The sequence below is a fragment of the Procambarus clarkii genome, chromosome 48 (genome assembly GCF_040958095.1).
Source record: "Procambarus clarkii isolate CNS0578487 chromosome 48, FALCON_Pclarkii_2.0, whole genome shotgun sequence".
In the NCBI taxonomy this organism is placed as follows: domain Eukaryota; kingdom Metazoa; phylum Arthropoda; class Malacostraca; order Decapoda; family Cambaridae; genus Procambarus; species Procambarus clarkii.
In genome coordinates this window covers 31,807,440-31,830,856 of record NC_091197.1, presented here as the reverse complement: position 1 = coordinate 31,830,856, position 23,417 = coordinate 31,807,440, and the positions used below count along the sequence as shown (strand labels likewise).

The 23,417-nt window shown below is 46.5% G+C and overlaps 1 protein-coding gene across 2 annotated transcripts in view; it reads left to right on the top strand.

Moving 5' to 3' along the window:
• The first annotated feature begins 657 nt into the window (after nt 1-657).
• The window catches only part of LOC123764817 (RING finger and SPRY domain-containing protein 1), a 100,365-nt gene continuing 77,605 nt past the window's right edge, over nt 658-23,417 (top strand). Inside the window, exons 1-4 of one of the 2 annotated variants that reach the window (XM_069302673.1) lie at nt 658-742; nt 15,208-15,504; nt 16,989-17,083; nt 18,729-19,512. In XM_069302673.1, coding sequence (XP_069158774.1) covers nt 19,475-19,512 — 38 coding nt within the window. In that variant the 5' untranslated portion in view covers nt 658-742; nt 15,208-15,504; nt 16,989-17,083; nt 18,729-19,474. The remainder of the gene's footprint in view (nt 743-15,207; nt 15,505-16,988; nt 17,084-18,728; nt 19,513-23,417) is intronic. The other variant, XM_045752999.2, reaches the window with a different exon arrangement.

Genomic DNA, 23,417 nt, shown 5'->3' with positions numbered 1-23,417 from the left:
CTGACCTACACTCTATAACCTTTCACACATATTTTTATTTTTTTATTAACAAGCTTAGGTATACAGAGCAATGTGTTGTTATTTGAAATTCTATATGAAAGATTACACAGCTTAGATCAAAAACTAGCTATAGTTCATCTAATATTCCCATATCACAGGATGGTTAGTCACACATGGAATCAGGGGAGAAAATACCAGCCTCGATACAAAAACAAATCAACTCTGACTACAAATCAGGAGAGAAAATGAAGTGTTAGACTGATCTATGAGTCCCCACTAGCAAAATCTGGGAACAGCCCAAGAATATCTTCCAAGATTCCTGAGTGAATGAAGTAATTGCAGAGCTCAAAGTACCTCATACCATCTGGACTGAAGCATAGCAGATTTGCAGAATGGGGAATAAATTTTATAATATTTTACATTGTTAATGCCAAAAACTGCTTCAACATTTGTGTGGGTTCCAGGATTAATCTTTCAGCTGAGATCATTGATGTAAAGGTCCTAATTAACATAATACAGACATCAGTGATTAATACAATGCTATGCTGTGCAAATAATAAATTAACTATTGTATGATAATACTGATTTAGCTGCATTAATTAAAATACGACATACAAGGCCTAAATATTTTGACTTCCGGAATTGTATATATTCTGGCGCGCGTCGGACGTCACTTGTTTCTTGTTTACCTCGGGATGTGATGTGATGAAGGGAAGATAATATTGGTGCCTGATGAGTCCCGGTGAGTCCTCAAGAGTCCTCTGTGGCCCCTGTCACCGTAGTGCCTCGGTGTGGCCCCTGTCACCGTAGTGCCTCGGTGCGGCCACTGTCACCGTAGTGCCTCGGTGTGGCCCCTGTCACCGTAGTGCCTCGGTGCGGCCCCTGTCACCGTAGTGCCTCGGTGCGGCCCCCGTCACCGTAGTGCCCCAGTGTGGCCCCTGTCACCGTAGTGCTCCGGTGTGGCCCCCGTCACCGTAGTGCCTCGGTGCGGCCCCTGTCACCGTAGTACCTCGGTGTGGCCCCTGTCACCGTAGTGCCTCGGTGTGGCCCCCGTCACCGTAGTGCCTCGGTGTGGCCCCTGTCACCATAGTGCCCCGGTGTGGCCCCCGTCACCGTTGTGCCCCGGTGTGGCCCCCGTCACCGTAGTGCTCCGGTGTGGCCCCCGTCACCGTAGTGCCTCGGTGCGGCCCCTGTCACCGTAGTACCTCGGTGTGGCCCCGTCACCATAGTGCCTCGGTGTGGCCCCCATCACCGTAGTGCCTCGGTGTGGCCCCTGTCACCATAGTGCCCCGGTGTGGCCCCCGTCACCGTTGTGCCCCGGTGTGGCCCCCGTCACCGTAGTGCCCCAGTGTGGCCCCCGTCACCGTAGTGCCTCGGTGTGGCTCCCTGTCACCGTAGTGCCTCGGTGCGGCCCCTGTCACCGTAGTGCCTCGGTGCGGCCCCTGTCACCGTAGTGCCCCAGTGTGGCCCCCGTCACCGTAGTGCCCCAGTGTGGCCCCCATCACCGTAGTGCCCCGGTGTGGCCCCCGTCACCGTAGTGCCCCGGTGTGGCCCCCGTCACCGTAGTGCCCCGGTGTGGCCCCCGTCACCGTAGTGCTCCGGTGTGGCCCCCGTTACCATAGTGCCCCGGTGTGGCCCCCGTCACCGTAGTGCCTCCGGTGTGGCCCCGTCACCGTAGTGCCTCGGTGTGGCCCCCGTCACCGTAGTGCCTCGGTGTGGCCCCCGTCACCGTAGTGCCCCGGTGTGGCCCCCGTCACCGTAGTGCCCCGGTGTGGCCCTCGTCACCGTAGTGCCCCGGTGTGGCCCCCGTCACCGTAGTGCCCCGGTGTGGCCCCCGTCACCGTAGTGCCTCGGTGTGGCCCCCGTCACCGTAGTGCCTCAGTGTGGCCCCCGTCACCGTAGTGCCTCTGTGTGGCCCCCGTCACCGTAGTGCCTCGGTGTGGCCCCCGTCACCGTAGTGCCTCGGTGTGGCCCCCGTCACCGTAGTGCCTCGGTGTGGCCCCCGTCACCGTAGTGCCTCGGTGTGGCCCCCGTCACCGTAGTGGCCCGGTGTGGCCCCCGTCACCGTAGTTACTTGGTTGATACCTGGTTGATGGGGTTCTGGGAGTTCTTCTACTCCCCAAGCCCGGCCCGAGGCTAGGCTTGACTTGTGAGAGTTTGGTCCACCAGGCTGTTGCTTGGAGCGGCCCGCAGGCCCACATACCCACCACAGCCCGGTTGGTCCGGCACTCCTTGAAGGAAACAATCTAGTTTCCTCTTGAAGATGTCCACGGTTGTTCCTGTAATATTTCTGGTGCTCGCTGGTTGGACGTTGAACAACCGTGGACCTCTGATGTTCATACAGTGTTCTCTGATTGTGCCCATGGCACCTCTGCTCTTTACTGGTTCTATTCTGCATTTTCTTCCATGTCGTTCACTCCAGTATGTTGTTATTTTACTGTGCAGATTTGGGACCTGTCCCTCCAGTATTTTCCATGTGTATATTATTTGGTATCTCTCTCGTCTCCTTTCTAGTGAGTACATTTGGAGAGCTTTGAGACGATCCCAATAATTGAGGTGCTTTATCTCGTCTATGCGTGCCGTATATGTTCTCTGTATTCCCTCAATTTCAGCAATCTCTCCTGCTCTGAAGGAGGAAGTGAGTACTGAGCAGTACTCAAGACGGGACAACATAAGTGATTTGAAGAGTACAACCATTGTGATGGGATCTCTGGACTTGAAGGTTCTCGTAATCCATCCTATCATTTTTCTGGCTGACGCAATACTTGCTTGGTTATGCTCCCTAAACGTTAGGTCGTCGGACATCATTATTCCCAAATCCTTGACATGCTGTTTTCCTACTATGGGCAGATTCGATTGTGTTTTGTACCCTGTATTATGTTTAAGATCCTCATTTTTGCCGTTTTGGAGTACAGTACCTGGAATTTATCACCGTTAAACATCATGTTATTTTCTGCTGCCCAATCGAAAACTTTGTTAATATCTGTTTGTAGTTTATCAATGTCTTCAGCAGAGGTAATTTTCATGCTGATTTTTGTATCTGCAAAGGATGACACGAAGCTGTGACTTGTGTTTTTGTCTATATCTGATATGAGAATTAGGAACAGCAGTGGTGACTGTACCTTGAGGTACGCTTTTAACTGCGCTCGGTCTCGATTTTACTTGATTGACTGTTACTCTTTATGTTCTATTCGACAGGAAATTGAGTATCCAGCGTCCTACTTTACCAGTTATACCCATTGACCTCATTTTGTGTGCAGTCACTCCATGGTCACATTTGTCGAATGCCTTTGCAAAATCTGTGTATACGACATCTGCATTATGTTTTTCCTCTAATGCCTCGGTGATTTTGTCATAGTGGTCAAGTAGCTGTGAGAGGCATGATCTTCATGCTCTAAATCCATGTTGGCCTGCATTGTGGAGGTCATTGGTTTCCACGAATCTAGTGACCTGACTCCTGATCACTCTCTCAAATGCTTTTATTATGTGGGACGTTAGTGCAACTGGTCTGTAATTCTTTGCCAATGCTTTGCTACCACCCTTGTGTAGAGGGGCAATGTCTGCTGCTTTAAGCGCATCTGGCACTATACTGAGTGCCTGTGCTACTGGCACTTTGCATTTCTTTATAAATATTGAATTCCATGAGTCTGGACCCGGGACTGAGTGCATGGGCATATTGTCAATTTCTCTTTCAAAATCTGCCACGCTCGTGTTGATATCAGTTATATTTACAGGTGTTTGAGTATCATTCATAAAGAAATTGTCCGAATCTTCCACTTTCATGCTGAGTATCAGAGTGCTAAACATGTCCTCGTACTGCTTTTTTAGGATTTCACTAATTTCTTTGGCATCATCAGTGTATGAACCTTCACTAATACGAATAGGTCCAATACTGGCAGTGGTTTTCGCTTTTGATTTAGCATATGTATGTGAAGAAATATTTTGGGTTTTTCTTTTATTTCTTGAATTGCTTTCTGTTCTAGTTGCCTTTCTTCAGTCTGATAGGAATGCTTCAGTCTCTGTTTAATTTCTTCAATCTCCCTGTTTAAATTACTGTATTTCTTCTCTGTATGGAGAGTTGCGACTGCTTAAGCATTTCCGTTAATTTCTTCCTCCTTTTGTAATGTCGTCTGCGTTCTCTTTCTACATTGGACCTCTTTCTGGCTTTCCTCAAAGGGACATGTTTCAGACAGACTTCATATGTTTCAGAAGTCAGTTTTTCTATTCCTTGTGTAGGATTTTTATTTCTTAGAACATTTTCCCATTGAGTGTTTGTAAGTTCCCTGTTTATTTTCTCCCAGTCTATCCTCTTATTATTAAAATTGAATTTATTGAATAGCCCTTCTCGCTTGTTGTTTCTCTTGGGCCTACTACCATTATTAATGTTAGTTTGCACTTCAGTGAGCTTGTGGTCCGAGTACGTAGTATCTGAGACAGTAATGTCTCTGATTAGCTCCTCATTGTTCGTGAATATCAGGTCCAGCGTCTTTTCATTCCTAGTTGGTTCTGTAATCTGCTGACTGAGCGAGAATTTGTCACAGAATCTCAGTAGTTCTCTGACCTGTGGTTGGTTATTTCCAGGTTGACTTCCTGCTGTGATGTTATTGTTTACTATTCTCCATTTTAAACTGGGTAGATTGAAGTCTCCAAGGAAGATGATATCTGGTATTGGCTTTGCTAGGTTATCAAGGATATTCTCTATTTTGTGGATCTGTTCAGTGAATTCCTCAACTGTTGCATCTGGCGGTTTGTATATTAAAATAATAAGTAGATTCATATTTTCTATCTTGATTCCAAGGACCTCTACCACCTCATTGGACGAGTTCAGGAGCTCTGTGCATGCCAGCTCTTCTATACAGACCTACTCCTCCACTTGACCTAATTACTCTGTCACATCTATATAGATTATAATTCGGAATCCAAATTTCACTATCCATGTGGTCTTTTGTGTGGGTTTCTGTAAATGCACCAAATATTGAGTTCGATTCTATTAGGAGGCCATTTATGAACTTGACTTTATTTCTTGATTTTGGTTTCAAGCCTTGTATGTTTGCAAATATGAATGATTTCCCACATTGCGTGTCAACTTTGGTGGGCTTTGGTAGTTCTCCCCCCACTCTACCCAGGTCCAGGGTGTGTTGTTTTGGAAGTGATTCGTCCAGTTTTGGTAGTAGGACGGGTGTTGTGTGGTGTAGTACTTGTGTGCTTGTTGATAATTTGTATTCCAGTCTTTTGGGTATCTCCCTTCCCCTCTGTAATCCTGTAGTGTTTCCATCTGACTGTTCCTCTCTCTTATACTTACTACTCTGTTTCTGCCTTCCTCTAAAAAATTTCCATTAGTGTCATATTGATCTTCCCGTCTATAACGCTGTGTACCTCTTGCGTAGAATTCTGGACACTGAAGATTGTAGCATATTTTCCCTAATTGAAAATTTACATAATTTAGGGTGAAAGTATCTACACCCTGTTCCAAAACGGCATGTACCCCTCGCTAACATGTTCCTGCATTTTCGAGGATGCAGAAAATTGCATTTTGCTCCTAATTTTCCATATTTGCAAATTCCTTTAGCGTAGAATTTGCAAATATGTTCCGGTTTTGCATTTTTCAAGGTATGTATATCTGTGTCTGTTTTGTCTACCTCTTTATTGGAGCCATCTCCGATTTTCGTACCAATTCCTTCATTTATGCACTCTGTCTCACTGATGCTCTCATCGTTTATATTACCTGGCTCTGCAATATTGCTGTTATTTTGTACCACCATACCCTCTTCGTCCACACTACTGCGGTTCTCTAAACTATCTGTTCCTGAGTTTTGGTCGTTATCCAATGTTGTCTTTTCCCAGTCCGCATATATCACTGGTAGCTTTTCTGTGAATGATAATATCTGTGACTCGGGAATGTTTTTCATCAGTTTAGTTATGTTCTCCAACATTAATCTGTCATCTTTGCAAACCCAGTAAATTCCTTGCCTTTTTGTGCATCCAGGAGATAATTCTGCACAGCCCAGGTGAAATCTTGTGTTACAGATGCAACACTTGACACCTACATTACGTTTTCCCAATACTCCCGAACACTTGCCACACCTCTCCATTGTCTGATGTATTGTATTGTATTTGTGCTTCACTGTATGGATCACTTGTTGATGTCAGTCCTTTTAACTCTTTATAAAATTATATGTATATATGTATATATTAATATATATAATATTATATGAATACCATATATTTGTAATATTATGTATGTTATTTTGTTCAAACTTTGTGGCAGGTACTTAGCGTAGGGTAGCGAAGCTGGTCCCGGGTGCGGTACAGTTGACCTCTTGTTGTCCCAGGTTGATGTTTCTAGTTACTTGATTTATAACGCTGATTTATTCTTTGCTTGTATTCTTACAAGGAATTTTCTACCTAATTTCCGGCTTGCAATGGTACTCACTCACTTATTACTAATTCCTAGATCCCCATTTCCATATTACACTATATATTTTCTGTACTTTATCACTGTGGGACTGCCCTGAGGTAGGCCTCGTGGCTTGTGTAAACACAGCCTAGCTGATGCCGCCTCTTGCCAATATTCTATATTTCTAGTATTCTATATTTATAATATTCTATGCACGATTTTCCTACACTTCCAACTTATGTGTGTGTTGTGATACCTGTTCCACTTCACTGTTCCACGAATCACTGTTCACTATTTTTTTCCTCATACCGCCTACATGCATGTACACAAAGCCTCGTACACTGGCTCCCACTTGTATCCCATTTATTCTCTATTTAACACAAAGTTCCATTGTTAATGACTGTTTTCAATTTTCCAGCGGGTCACTATGCACTTTATGATGTCTGTAATCAGTAATCCATGGCTGTAGTCCTAAGAAATCCCTGGGCGCCAGTACCTCGATTAGTGCCTCGGTGTGGCCCCCATCACCGTAGTGCCTCGGTGTGGCCCCCGTCACCGTAGTGCCCCAGTGTGGCCCCCGTCACTGTAGTGCCCCGGTGTGGCCCCCGTCACCGTAGTGCCCTGTTGTGGCCCCCGTCACCGTAGTAATTACCTAAGTGTAATTACTTTTTCTCATCCTCATTTCGGACATAGACAAGAACACAACCTATAGCACTGTATCATCCTTTGCAGATGACACTAGGATCTTCATGAGAGTATGCAACATAGAGGACACGGCGAACCTCCAGTCAGATGTAGATCAGGTCTTTCTATGGGCTACAGAAAATAATATGGTGTTGAACGAAGATAAGTTCCAGCTCATGCGCCATGGAAAAAATGAAAATATAAAAATGGAAACCACGTACAAAACTCAGGCAAATCATAACATAGAACGAAAAGGCAATGTAAAGGATCTGGGTATACTCATGTCGGAAGACCTTACCTTTAAAGAACACAATAAAGTAGCCATCACAACTGCAAGAAAAATGACAGGTTGGATAACAAGAACTTTTCACACTAGAGATGCTATACCGATGATGATACTTTTCAAAACGCTTGTGCTCTCTAGAGTAGAGTACTGCTGCACAATGACGGCACCTTTCAAAGCTGGAGAAATTGCTGACCTGGAGAGCGTGCAGAGATCCTTTACTGCTAGAATCCACTCGGTAAAACATCTAAACTATTGGGACCGACTAAAGAGCCTAAAACTGTACTCCCTTGAGCGCAGGCGGGAGAGCTGCATAATAATTTACACGTGGAAAATATTAGAGGGGCTGGTCCCAAACCTGCACACAGAAGTAACATCACATGAGACCAGAAGACATGGCAGGATGTGCAGAATACCCCCGTTGAAAAACAGAGGTGCAACTGGTACTCTGAGAGAGAACTCTATCAACATCAGAGGTCCGAGACTGTTCAACACGCTTTCACTACACATAAGGGGCATAACTGGCCGACCCCTCACAGTGTTCAAGAGAGAACTGGATAAGCACCTCCAAAGGATACCCGATCAACCAGGCTGTGACTCATACGTCAGGCTGCGAGCAGCCGCGTCCAACAGCCTGGTTGATCAGTCCGGCAACCAGGAGGCCTGGTCGACGACCGGGCCGCGGGGACGCTAAGCCCCGGAAGCACCTCAAGGTAACCTCAAGGTAAGGTACCAGAAATTTTAGCCAAATATCCCCAGTTTGCAAACTGTAGGTAGTAACTGAGTGATTGTAACCTATCCACCGCTGCCCACTGGATGGGGGGCGGTGTGCAGGACAAACATATAAATTGTGACACTAGCTCTCCACATATGTCAGTTGCTTAATCTAGAACCTGTACTTGAGGTCGATCTCGAACCCATTGTTGATGTGACGACTTATATTAAATTTTGTAACTAGCTCAACCGGGCCGCGGGGACGCTAAGCCCCGGAAACACCTCAAGGTAACCTCAAGGTAACCTAAGTGTAGTTACAGGATGAGAGCTACGCTCATGGTGTCCCGTCTTCCCAGCACTCTTTGTCATATAACGCTTTGAAACTACTGACGGTCTTGGCCTCCACCACCTTCTCACTTAACTTGTTCCAACCGTCTACCACTCTATTTGCGAAGGTGAATTTTCTTATATTTCTTCGGCATCTGTGTTTAGCTAGTTTAAATCTATGACCTCTTGTTCTTGAAGTTCCAGGTCTCAGGAAATCTTCCCTATCGATTTTATCAATTACTGTTACTATTTTGTATGTAGTGATCATATCACCTCTTTTTCTTCTGTCTTCTAGTTTTGGCATATTTAATGCCTCTAACCTCTCCTCGTAGCTCTTGCCCTTCAGTTCTGGGAGCCACTTAGTAGCATGTCTTTGCACCTTTTCCAGTTTGTTGATGTGCTTCTTAAGATATGGGCACCACACAACTGCTGCATATTCTAGCTTTGGCCTAACAAAAGTCGTGAACAATTTCTTTAGTATATCGCCATCCATGTATTTAAAAGCAATTCTGAAGTTAGAAAGCATAACATAGGCTCCATGCACAATATACTTTATGTGGTCCTCAGGTGATAGTTTTCTATCTAGAACCACCCCTAGATCTCTTTCTTTATCAGAATCCTTTAAAGATTTCTCACATAATATATAGGTTGTGTGGGGTCTATGTTCTCCTATTCCACATTCCATAACATGGCATTTATTAACATTAAATTCCATTTGCTAAGTGGTGCTCCATATACTTATTTTGTCCAGGTCTTCTTGAAGGGCATGACAATCATCTAAATTTCTTATCCTTCCTATTATCTTAGCATCATCAGCAAACATGTTCATATAATTCTGTATACCAACTGGTAGATCATTTATGTAGACAATAAACATCACTGGTGCAAGAACTGAACCCTGTGGTACTCCACTTGTGACATTTCTTCATTCCGATACATTGCCTCTGATTACTGCCCTCATTTTTCTATCAGTCAGAAAATTTTTCATCCATGTTAGAAGCTTACTTGTCACCCCTCCAATATTTTCCAGTTTCCAGAACAACCTCTTATGTGGAGCTCTGTCGAAAGCCTTTTTTAGGTCCAGATAGATGCAGTCAACCCAACCATCTCTTTCCTGTAATATCTCTGTGGCTCGATCATAGAAACTGAGTAAATTCGATACACAGGATCTTCCAGATCGAAAACCATACTGTCTGTCTGATATTATATCATTTCTCTCCAGGTGTTCTACCCATTTAGTTTTGATTAGTTTTTCCAATACTTTCACTATTACACTTGTCAATGATACAGGTCTATAATTGAGGGGGTCTTCCCTGCTGCCACTTTTGTAGATTGGAACTATGTTAGCCTGTTTCCACACGTCTGCTACGATTCCTGTACACAGGGATGCCTGAAAGATCAGGTGAAGTGGAAAGCTGAGCTCGGATGCACATTCTCTCAGAACCCATGGTGAAACGCCATCTGGGCCAGCTGCTTTGTTCTTCCCGAGCTCCTTTAGCATATTTTCCACTTCATCTCTAGACACCTCTATCCGCTCTATGTTGTTCTCTGGAATTCTTATTGTGTCTGGTTCTCTGAAGATTTCATTTTGTACAAACACACTTTGGAACTTTTCATTTAATGTTTCACACATTTCCTTTTCATTTTCCGTGAATCTGTTTCCCATTTTCAACCTCTGGATATTATCCTTTACCTGCAATTTGTTGTTTATGAATTTGTAGAATAGGCCCGGTTCTGTTTTACATTTATCCGCTATCCCTTTTTCAAAATTTCTTTCTGCCTCTCTCCTTACTGCCGTATAGTTGTTTCTCGCATCTTTGTATCGCTGGTATGTTTGGGGGTTTGGCCTCTTCCTATACTGATTCCATTTTTGTGTCTTTTGCCCTCTCACAATTTCTGTCGAACCAATCCTGTTTTTTGGCCCTGCATCTCTGTTTTGGTATGAATGTTTGTGTGCCTTCCTCGTATATTTGTAAAAATTTGGCATACATTTCATTTACTTCCCTGCCTAGCAACAATTCTGTCCAATTACACTCATTAAAATTTTTTTGAAGTTCCCCATAGTGTCCTCTCCTTAAATCGAGTTTATCAACTGTTTCAATGTCCCCATTTTCTTCTAGGTGATATCTTAAAGCATAATCAATGTCTAACAGGACGTGATCACTCTTTCCCAAGGGAGGAAGGTACTGGATGTCAAATATCTCTTCTTCTTTCCTGGTGAATACTAGATCCAGTACTGACGGTACATCTCCTTCCCTCATTCTTGTGGTCTGTTTTATGTGTTGATACAAGAATGTCTCCAGAATGAGGTTCACAAATCTGCATGTCCAAAAGTCCTCCGTTCTTGCTTCATAGGCCTCCCAGTCTATTGCTTTAAAGTTGAAGTCCCCCAGTATCAACAGTCGTGATTTATCTTTATCTGCTTGTGTAATAATATCTCTCATGACCATTATGAGGCCCTCTCGTTTGTCATCCAGTTCTTCCTTTGTCCATGTGTTGCTTGCTGGTGGGTTGTAGGCATTTAAAATTATCAGCTTATCATCCTGATTCCAGACCTGCAATGCCATTATGTCAATAGTGCCCCGGTGTGGCCCCCGTCACCGTAGTGCCCCGGTGTGGCCCCCGTCACCGTAGTGCCCCGGTGCGGCCCCCGTCACCGTAGTGCCACGGTGCGGCCCCCGTCACCGTAGTGCCACGGTGCGGCCCCCGTCACCGTAGTGCCACGGTGCGGCCCCCGTCACCGTAGTGCCCCGGTGCGGCCCCCGTCACCGTAGTGCCCCAGTGCGGCCCCCTCTCTCTCCCCCAGCCCACACCACTCACCATATTCCCCCCCCCTCTCTCCCCCAGCCCACACCACTCACCATATTCCTCCCCCTTCTCTCCCCCAGCCCACACCACTCTCCATATTCCCCCCCTCTCTCCCCCAGCCCACACCACTCACCATATTCCCCCCCCTCTCTCCCCCAGCCCACACCACTCACCATATTCCCCCCCTCTCTCCCCCAGCCCACACCACTCACCATATTCCCCCCCCCTCTCTCCCCCAGCCCACACCACCCCTCTCTCCCCCAGCCCACACCACTCACCATATTCCTCCCCCCTCTCTCCCCCAGCCCACACCACTCACCATATTCCTCCCCCTCTCTCCCCCAGCCCACACCACTCACCATATTCCTCCTTCCTCTCTCCCAGCCCACACCACTCACCATATTCCCCCCCCCTCTCTCCCCCAGCCCACATCACTCACCATATTCCTCCCTCCTCTCTCCCCCAGCCCACACCACTCACCATATTCCCTCCCCTCTCTCCCCCAGCCCACACCACTCACCATATTCCCTCCCCTCTCTCCCCCAGCCCACACCACTCACCATATTCCCCCCCTCTCCCCCAGCCCACACCACTCACCATATTCCTCCCTCCTCTCTCCCCCAGCCCACACCACTCACCATATTCCTCCCCCCTCTCTCCCCCAGCCCACACCACTCACCATATTCCTCCCCCTCTCTCCCCCAGCCCACACCACTCACCATATTCCTCCCCCCTCTCTCCCCCAGCCCACACCACTCACCATATTCCCCTCCCCCTCTCTCCCCCAGCCCACACCACTCACCATATTCCCCCCTCTCCCCCAGCCCACACCACTCTCCATATTCCCCCCCCTCTCTCTCCCCCAGCCCACACCACTCTCCATATTCCCCCCCTCTCTCCCCCCAGCCCACACCACTCACCATATTCCCCCCTCTCTCTCCCCCAGCCCACACCACTCACCATTCCCCCCTCCCCCCTCTCTCTCCCCCAGCCCACACCACTCACCATATTCCCCCCCTCTCTCTCCCCCAGCCCACACCACCCCTCTCTCCCCCAGCCCACACCACTCACCATATTCCTCCCCCCTCTCTCCCCCAGCCCACACCACTCACCATATTCCTCCCTCCTCTCTCTCCCAGCCCACACCACTCACCATATTCCCCCCCCCTCTCCCCCAGCCCACACCACTCACCATATTCCTCCCTCCTCTCTCCCCCAGCCCACACTACTCACCATATTCCCCCCCTCTCTCCCCCAGCCCACACCACTCACCATATTCCCCCCCTCTCCCCCAGCCCACACCACTCACCATATTCCTCCCTCCTCTCTCCCCCAGCCCACACCACTCACCATATTCCTCCCCCTCTCTCCCCCAGCCCACACCACTCACCATATTCCTCCCCCCTCTCTCCCCCAGCCCACACCACTCACCATATTCCTCCCCCCTCTCTCCCCCAGCCCACACCACTCACCATATTCCCCCCCTCTCCCCCAGCCCACACCACTCACCATATTCCTCCCCTCTCTCCCCAGCCCACACCACTCGCCATATTCCCCCCCTCTCCCCCAGCCCACACCACTCACCATATTCCTCCCCTCTCTCCCCAGCCCACACCACTCTCCATATTCCCCCCCTCTCCCCCAGCCCACACCACTCACCATATTCCTCCCCCCTCTCCCCCAGCCCACACCACTCTCCATATTCCCCCCCTCTCCCACAGCCCACACCATTCTCGATATTCCCCCTCTCTCCCCCAGCCCACACCACTCACCATATTCCCCCCCCCTCTCTCCCCCAGCCTACACCACTCACCATATTCCCCCCCCTCTCTCCCCCAGCCCACACCACTCACCATATTCCCCCCTCTCTCCCCCAGCCCACACCAATCACCATATTCCCCCCCTCTCTCCCCCAGCCCACACCACTCACCATCCCCACCCTCCCAGTCCACACCATTTGCTCTTCAATCCAAGAAAGTTAAAGAAGATAATTGTGTTAAGAATATATGATAATTGTATTGTTGTAAAGGCACACATATGTTTTCACCCATCCCTGCTGCATTATAAACATGTGTCCTTACACTGTATCACAAGTCGAGTGTCATGGTTAGGAGTCGAGTGATGTTTACGTTTACTGTAATGACTCTCGTCCCAAAATATCGTCTGTTGTGAAAACTTGCACATTGCAAGTACAGCAAACTGTGCAGCACAGTATACAGTACTGTAATTACTTAAGAGTAGTTACAGGATGAGAGCTATGCCCGTGGTGTCCCGTCTTCCAAGCACTCTCTCATTTAACGCTTCAAAACTACTGATGGGTTTGGCCTTCACCACCTTATCACTTGCCTGAATTTACCTGAGGGCCACTAATACTAGTGGCCTCGATGAAGACAGGAAGTCAGTGGCTTGACAAAGGCCTCTCCATTTGCCCTGATGATCTTTTCCAGCTGAATTTTAAAACTGCAGAGTTTTGACATTTACGGGTTCAGCGAGTAGGCGGTTCCATGGGTTTACAACGCTACAGGAGATCCACTTAACACTTTCGCGCTTTAGATTAGAGATAACTCGTCGCCATTTTTTCTTACGATTCCGCATAACAGCCTACTTTTCTCGTCCATCGAAAAAATATTTCTATAAATTCCATTTTTTAACCGAAATGGATGGGGATACTTTTGTTTTGTAGAGAATTTATTTGCGAACTTTTTGGTACCAGAATGAATATTATATCACATAAACTTCTATGAGTAAAAAAAAAAATACACAAAGTATGTTTGGGAGTGTGTCGAGCGTGTGGCAGTGGGTTCCCTTTAGCCGTTGATATATCCAACACGTGGGAAATATTTGTATGTGTTATGTATATGTCTGTGTAGGGAATTTTACTGCGATCACTGTCATACAAATTATAAAATGTTTCAACAAGTATAAACATGACAAACATCAAACGAACGAAAACAATGCGTTCGTTTCTGCCGCGAACGCATACCGAGCGACGTGGTTCTATATTTGGCGCTTCTCTTACACATGCTTTGTACAAATGTTATACAGTTCATCTTTTAGAAAATTTTATTGCGAACACATTGGTATAAAAAAGAAATATGTACATAGAAAAGTAGGGTAAGGAAACGTATAAACTTTCCAAGCATGATTTCCCCCTGTGTTTTCGCTAGTGCGCTCGCGGCTAACTACTCTCCACTTCACACACTCTTGCGGGTGGGCAATTACCTATATTAAACATTCATATGCATATGTCCGTGTAGAGAATTTTATTGCGATTCCAATGATACCAAAATTAGCGATGTAGGACAACTGTAGGCTTCGCAACCATTAAGAGAGTGGAAACATTTTGTTGCTGTTTGGCGCTCTCGGCGAGTGATCTGCATAGTTTTTTATTTGGTGTTGATACTCCTTATGCTTGGGCGGCATTTTATAGGTATGCTCTTATAGACAATTTCATTGCGAACACAGTGATACCAAATTTAAATACGTGCGCCTTCAATTATTGTCAGGACAGTCAAAAGAGTGTACACTTTTCGGTCTTACCGCGTAGGCGCGCGAAGTGCCGAAAGCATCTGGGGTATTGTTTTTTTTTGAGCGCCGAGAGCGCGAAAGTGTTAACTTGTCGACTGTGTACCTGTGTTTGCAAAAATTAACTTGTTATTGTTAATGGTGGCTTTATGCAGCACGGTATACTGTGCACACTGTAGTACACTGTAATTACACTAAGCCATTAGTATAGTATACAGCATTCAAGGTACATTGTATACAACACCTTGAGGAAGGATGTAGGTTACAGACAACAGTTTAGTTTTAATACACTTACACATACATTGAGTCTTTCCTTTGCTGTCATTCCAGCACTACAGCTTTGTAGTAAGTTTCTCGAAAAAGTTAGTCTTATGCAGAGAGCTTTAGGAAATAATTGCCTTCAGTAAACTAATGCTGTGAGCATGATTTAATCAAAATCTTTGGAGAAGTAACTTTATTTTTTTTCCAGATTGTGTTGGTGGAGCCAGTGGGGAGATGGTGTTCGAGTGGAGCAATTACTGATGTGTCCCAGTCAAATTACCTATTAATAATGTATAAACGAGGCTTTTGTTCGAACAATAACATGAGACATACAAGAACTAAATTAAGGTTAATTGTACCATGATCTAGATGGAACAGGAGTACCAATGTGTGGAGTGTGTGTGAATTAGTGATGGGGACGTGTTGTTGCAAGACACAGCCTGAGCCTGGCAGTAATGATGACATCATCATCAACAGAGAAGATATAGAGTTCATTTCGGGATCGGTGAGTACTGTATTCAAATACAATGTGAGGTTCAGTTGTTGTGTAAATAGGTACAGTACTTTGATTGTAGGCTTTGTGTGTTTCATTCATGTACTACTGGATATGTATTGCTGGTAATATTGAAGCATGTGTGCAATAAACATGACAGAATATGTATTGCTGATAACATTGAAGCATGTGTGCAATAGGCATGACAGAATATGTATTGCTGATAACATTGAAGCATGTGTGCAATAGGCATGACAGAATATGTATTGCTGATAACATTGAAGCATGTGTGCAATAGGCATGACAGAATATGTATTGCTGATAACATTGAAGCATGTGTGCAATAGGCATGACAGAATATGTATTGCTGATAACATTGAAGCATGTGTGCAATAGGCATGACAGGATATGTATTGCAATGGTAAAAGCTAGACGTAGATATATAAGAATACTTAGCAAGAGGGTAAATATAAAAATGTTGTAGATTCCTTCTCACAGTGGCCTGCAGGAACATGACAAAGTTGATGCCCTTACTAAGGCTACAGTAAATAAAGACAGTATTGAATGGAATCTTGAGTTATCAAATAGATCCCTTAAAAGTGTCATTTGACGAGAATTCCTGGATGGATTTGAAGAAAGCAGAACAGTGCAAAATGGAACTAGCAGGTCCATTGTTCATCACAATGAAATGTGTGAAGTAAAACATGTGTATGGGGCAAGTAACAAAGTCAGCAGACTAACAGATGTCACAGCTCGTATTAGACTTGGCTACAAGTATCTCTGGTAGTTCGGCTTGTATAGGGATCTAGATGAAGTAAAGTGTAAAGTGTGTGGACAAAGACAGGGACACACACACACTCGAACAATATATCTTGGTTTGTATTAAAATTGAGCCATTTAGAAATAAATCTAAGCTCACTCTGTATATGGCAGCCTATCTTATTACCATGGATAAACTACCTGAAATCCTTGCACTTTATCCACATTTCGCTTCCAGTAGATAAACGACATATGAGATTCAGAAAAAAGTAGTGTACAGTATTGTGAGGACTAATAATAAACAGAAGCTCCCCTGTGACTCTGTAATATCCCCATTGGTCAAACTATTATGTATTAGCGATAAGACCTACCATTAATGTATAATGACTTTCTGTAAATATATAGCTCTTGAAATAGCACTTTCTCTGTAACTAGCTGACATTGTAACTATAAGGTGTGAAGGATAGATGAAATTGTTTATGTAATAATCTAAGATGAGGTTTGATAAAGGCCTTTTGTGCCCCTCTGTAATGCTTTTTGCACTACCGCTCACAGGATAAGTATGGGGTGCACAATAAACTAGCCGCCTTCGGTGGCAACAATCGGAAAATGGTAACAGTGAAGCATGTGTGTGTAATAGACATGACAGGATATGTATTGCATGGCAAGTGTTAGTTATTTGTAGTGTATAGAAAATATTTATTATTAAGTGTTAATAATGAGTGATTAATTCTCAGGTCAGCGAAGATGGCATCAACAGTACAGCTCTCTCGAATCTTACGGACAAGTTTGTGTTGGACACTGTGGCAGTCATAAGGACCTTAGTGGACAAGTAAGTCTTCCTCTAAGATTTCCATCTCCTCGCCTCTCTCTTGCCTACTTAATGGCCGTGCCTCCCTTGTCTCATCACAATTGACTAGATAATGATCCAGGACGGACCAAAAACGTTGTCGTCTCTTCAATTTCTAGTATGTGCCACATTATTGTGACTCATCCTCTGCAGTAAGTGGTTGTATTGACCTTGGGGGTTATTCTATAATAACCATTTTGTGTATGAGAAATATGTTGTAATGTTGAGTCTTCATACCAGATTCAACCAATATAAGAGAACATGGAAATGAACATGAAAATGAAACAGGAGATACCTTTCTGCAGAACCAAGCCCATTACTAAACTGCTCAACTCCTTGAGGGTGTTGAACAAAGAAGGTGGAGCACACTTGGTACACAAAAACATAATGAATCTCGCCGCCTTGACAAACACTGAGGGTTTGAACTTCGAGTTGCCTGGACCAGATGCAGGCTGCACCAAACATTTGTTTAGCTTGCGTCAGTAAGCTTTTCCTAAGATTGATTTTTTCACCAGTGGCTCCATGCTGCTAGCCACACTGAGATTGCTCTACACCTGTAAGGCACATCAGCCATTGCAAGTCCTTTAATAGCCTTCCAGAGGCCAAAGGCCAAAATGTGGCACCTCCCCCCCTCCTCCCCTCCCTTTCTCCCCCCTCCTCCCCCCTCCTTCCCCCCCTCACAGAGGTGCAGGGAGCAAGGGATTCATGCTCCCCTTCACTGAAAAAACGATTCCCAGAAAGAAAATGTAGCAAAACAGATAACTGCAAAGTTCACAGAAATTCAAACAACTGTGGAAACAACTGTGCAGTTAGGTTCCCTCCTAGTTACAGGTGAGATCTACAATGTGGCAGCATCATGGGAGCTGCCTGCTCCAGATGTCAACAATGATCAGTCCTTTACTTGATGTCAGAAAAGTCTGACTTGCTCCTTGAATCACCAGCTCTTTCGTATTTAGTGTTGGATAACCTTTGGATTCTGTACTATGGGGGACCCATTTGTTTGTGAATCATTTGAATATTTTGTGTTTGCTTACCTTACCTTGTGGCAATTAGGAGGATCAATGTCCTTGCCATCCAGTCTCTGATCACGACTCTTGGTTGGTGGTCTGGTCAGCCAGACTGTTGGATGTGGCTGCTCGCAGCCTGATCTATGAATTGCAGCCTGGTTGATCACGTACCCTTTGGAGGTGTTTATCACGTTCTCTTTTTGAATACCGTGAGAGGTAGAGGTATATAGAGGTATAGGTATAGAGATAGAGGTAAAGAGGTAGAATACTATAAGAGGTAAGTTATGCCTCTTATGTGTAAAAGGAGCATGTTGAAAAGCCTTGATGCTTGTGCATGTGCTTAACTCCGGCACTGCGCTTACTGATATATCTTGGGTGATGGGTACTTGCTGTTACTGCCACTGTGCCAGTAACCGGGTTCTTGATGTTATAACCTCTTTTATAGTATCCGACCCCAAGTCGGTAGTATGCTTTCAAGAACTGTAGAAGTGCAATGAATAAATAAGGGGGGGGGGATAAACAATACTCAATTCCCTTCACTAATATATTTACCTTCACCATTAAATATATATATATAAATAGATTATTACTACATTTACAATAGTGTCACTTTTACACAGGACACAAATGCGTTTCCAGTGTTCACCAACTCCAGTTGATTGCGACGTCCCAGTACCTTATCCACTCGTACTGGACAACACTGGAGAGTTCACCTTTCTACATGGGCCAGTCCACCCCACACAGTATCACGATGTGGGTGGATACCGCACCTTCGCTCTCCATTTACTCACTAGCAGAGGGCTTCAGCAGCACGCTGACAGAGGGTCCCAAACAACCATATACAGGGGTAGCTGACTCCTGGCAGAAGCCTCTAGCAGCTTGCTAGCAGCACTTCACACTAGGCACATCACTGTAACCCTTAATAGCCAATCCTGGGGTATGCTGATCTTCACCAACACTGCGTACGTAAACTAGCAGCTAACACACTGCTTCGATCGACGGCGGCTTGCCTAGTCTTGTTTCAGGATCAAGATAAGGGTTCGTGGACTGCCCAAGGTAAATTGCCTTCCTCAGTACAACTGCCGCCACACGTCACTTCTGTGGACATAAAAAGTCATTAATGATATGGACAGGACACTGGGAGAAACCATGAGGTAACACTCATTTACTGGGGAGTTGACATTATGCTCGTAGCACAACCTAGATGGTGCTGATCGTGACACGCCACCCACCAGAGGTCATCCACATTGACCTCTCCTAACTAGGGCAGGAAACAGGAGCCACTCATCGCAGCCATGCCACCACCAACAAATGGCGTGGTCCACATAACGTCCAATACCAGGGGAACTGAGGTGCCGACCAATAGATGACGCCTAAATCGCCACTCCATTCTCTAATGAAGATGTCAGTAACGTAACACTTGCCTATCAATGTCTGCAGGGGAGTGAGGTCTAGCTCTTTATACCCCGCCTACTAGCCTTGTCCCTGTTGAGTTTCCACTTAACTATTCTAACTTTCAAATTCTTTGTCAAATTAGGCCTCAACCCTTAACACTTCAGCGCGGTAATGATGCAGCATTGCGTTGTTCTTTTACTCGGGGGTAGTCCAGTAACGACGCAGCATTGCGTCGTTTCCGGCGGCAAATTGGCGGCGGCTTCAGGAGGGGGCGTGCCGCAGTTTTGGACATTATATGCATATGCATCTGTAGGGAATTTCATTGCGAATACATTGATACCAAAATGAAAGATCTAGGACGAGAATTGAGATGTCCAAAGTGAAGACAGTGTACACATTTTATTGCTCTTGCACGCTCCCGGGTAACACACTCTCACTTTCTCGCCTGACTTTTGGGTTTTATATGCACTTAGTCCTGTACAGAATTCTATTGCGAACACATTGATACCAAATTGAAAAACCTAGAACGAGAATTGAGATGACAAAGTTGAAGAGAGTACTATATACACATTTCGGTATGACCATGCTCTATTGTAATGAGAGACGCCTTGGGGTGGTGCAGCGTGCTCTTTCTGGTAATTTTCATCTTGTCGGCGGGTGGAGCGCACCGCTGTTTTTGACATTACAGTACAACCTCGATTCAACGTACTATATGGGACCAACCCCAGTGCGTTGGAGCGTTGGATTCGTTGCAAAAAGTGACCTTCAGGAGGCATTTGCATCAGTCTTTTTTTTTTCTTGTACACAATAAAAATGCATTATCATATTATATACTGTACCTATATATTATTACCCTACTAAAAAATACTGTTAGATTTGTTATTTACCTTATTGTTGGAGTTTTGTCCATCTTGAAGTCTCATGGAGATGTGAATGCTGTACAGTGTAAATACGTACTGTAGTGTATTATACCGTTAACACTGTGTTGATTAAGTAGTTCTGCTGTATGTTGAGTACTACAATACAGTTTATGAAAACTATTGTACACTAAAATTACTGCAACTTTAATTTTAACACTATGTACACACTTAAATTTAACACTTGTTCTATCTATTCACGCCACACATGACGTTTTTAGATGTTTGCATCAGCTTTGCTGGTGCTTTGCTGGTCGCTGGTGCTTTGTTTGCAGCAGATTTGCTGCTGCTGTGGCTTCAGCTGCTTCTGAGCTGGTGCTGGCTGCTGTTGTACCAGTGCTGGGTACAGCTATGCTCGTGCGGGGCACGGCTGTTCTCGTGCGGGGCACGGCTGTTCTCGTGAGGGGCACGGCTGTTCTCGTGCTGGGCACAGCTGTTCTCGTGCTGGGCACGGCTGTTCTCGTGCTGGGCACGGCTGTTCTCGTGCTGGGCACGGCTGTTCTCGTGCTGGGCACGGCTGTTCTCGTGCTGGGCACGGCTGTTCTCGTGCTGGGCACGGCTGTTCTCGTGCTGGGCACGGCTGTTCTCGTGCTGGGCACGGCTGTTCTCGTGCTGGTTGATTTTCTGCTACGAGTTCTTGCAAAATATTGCTTCATTTTTGGCATTAAAAAGGCACTATTAGTAAGCCCCTGAGACATTTTGTTGTTTAACAATGCAGCTGTAGTCCAAAAATGGTAAATTCCACAATTATTCTTCCACCGGCGGTTAAATACTGTACGTTAATCACAGACAAAACTAAGGGCACTGGGTGCATACTGTACGAACGCAGACTAGGTCTATATGTACACCCTTCAGTAGGCTAGTGTTTAAGCCAGATCCAGTAACATAAATTTCTCTCAAATATTCGATTTACATCAAATTATATAATTTTGGGTTATATATTTAGTTTAACAAGAATATTACAATAATAAGAGATATAAAAAATACTTTTCTGGGGGGAGCCCCGTCGGCTCCCCGGAGCTTTACCAGGCTGATATGCTAATGTCAGACTTTGACATCAGTCATGTGTATGGAGTTCTAGGGCCTACCGGGGACCACAGCCAGAACCTGGCCCCTCAGAGAGACAAGGGGAGCAATGGCCTATAGAAACCCCTGTGTGGTAGGAAGCATTCTATGTCTGCCATCGACCGGGTCAAGCATCCAGAAAGGTAAGCATTCCAAAACAAACCCCTATTCTGGTGAAAATTGCTACCTAAAGCCGAACTAGTGGATAGAACTCTTCAACAGAAAACAAGGAAACTAGTATGACGTCATACGTCATCGCGCCGCTGTCTACGCAGCTTCCCCCTCCCCGGGAGGGGGAAGGGGAAGCCCCAGACCTCCCATGCCGGCTATCCACCCATCAGTTCTTCGACTGATGCTATAGGCACCGGTTATGTGCTCCGGCTCCAGTGGTTGTTTCAGCACTGTACCTAGAATGTGGTGTCTGTTTTCTAGGTGGTGCATGAGCCGGGAGTGATTCTCCAGTACTCGGGCTGCATGCGCCTAGGGTTCCCTTCCCTAGGTGCCCTGTAAGTACTGCCCTTGGGGCTTGGGGCCGCCTTCCACAAGTTCCTTGGGTCCTGTCCCTGCTTGGCCGTTTACTGCTTGGTATTCGGCCGCTCTTTGTGTGCTCGGGTGTTCTGTCTCCCCTGTTCGCCTTAGAGTAAGGGGCAGTTTTTGCACTGGTGGGGCGCAGGGTACTGTGCAGCTTGTCTTTACCAATTATAGCGGCGGGCTCTGTTCCGCTTGGGTACGCTGTCCTCTTGTGGGGTTTTCTTTTTCTTTTTGTTTATCTACCTGGTAGGGGGTCTGCCTTCGTTCTTGCCCCTTGTGTCCCTTGTGTTCTGAGTATTTTCTGGTGGTACCCCCCTGCTAGGTCCCTGTGAGTGTACACGTCCCGGGGGTTCAGCTCTTGGAAAGTTGTTTGGTAGCTTTGGGTGCCGGTTAGCAGTACCCTGCTTGGGATTACCTGAGCGCGAGTCCTCTTATAGTAAACGCTCGGGACCCTGGGAAACCCCTGGGGGCGCGCGGGTCCGATGGATGTAACCCCAGAGTCCCCCCCCTCGCTTCCAGCGAGTTTGAGGGTTGCTCTCACTCTTTGTCTCTGGGTGACTCTCTGTTTTGCCTCCGTCTGCTGCCTGTGGGGTCGGTGACACCTTCGACCCGGAGTCCTGCGAGTTTGGTTGCTCGTTGTGGCTCGGTTGCCCAGTTGTGCTGACAAAGCGGGTGCGGGCAGCAGGGGCATTGCACTTGAGCCTTGGTGGTGGCAACGTTCTCGTGGTTTCCTCCCCGGGAGCCCCGGGGCTGCCCCGTTGTAGTTCGTTTTGGGACTTGGGGGTGTTGGTTGCTTCGGTTCCATCCACGCCCCCTTGTCTTTCCCCTGGATCACCCTTCCTGCCTGCATCCGGTTCCTAACCGTCTGTAGGTTCGGGGCAGGGTTTTTGATTGTGCTGAGACTCGGGCAGTCTCGGGGAATTCCCCTTCCGGGGTAGTGACGGGGCATTTGAGCCTGTTCCTCCAGCCGTGTTGTATGAGTCTGCCAGTGGGCTCCCTTCCTTAGTGTTTTCACGGCTGCCCCGGTTTTCTGGTACGGCCGGGGCTTTGGGGGAACGGCTCGACCCCGGGGCCTGTCGTGTAGGTTCCCGTGGCTGGGGAGGGGCTGACTTGGGGGCCTTGGCCCCGTTGGACCCCGTGGGGTTTTTTTATCCCCCTCTAGACGGGGCTTGTGGTTACACGGAGTGGGGTCTTTCCTCCCCACTCGCCGTACGTGTTGTTGGGCGTCGGCCCCTCCCCGGGCTCGGCTCCTTGGCCTTTGAGTCGGTTGGTTCCGTCCTGTGGGTGGATGTTTCCTCCCACCCTTTTTTGGGACGGTGTTTTCGTCATGTTTCCCTGTTCGATGGGGTTCTACGTGACTTCTGATCTCGGGTGCGCCTGCGCCTTTGTGTGCCTTCGGGA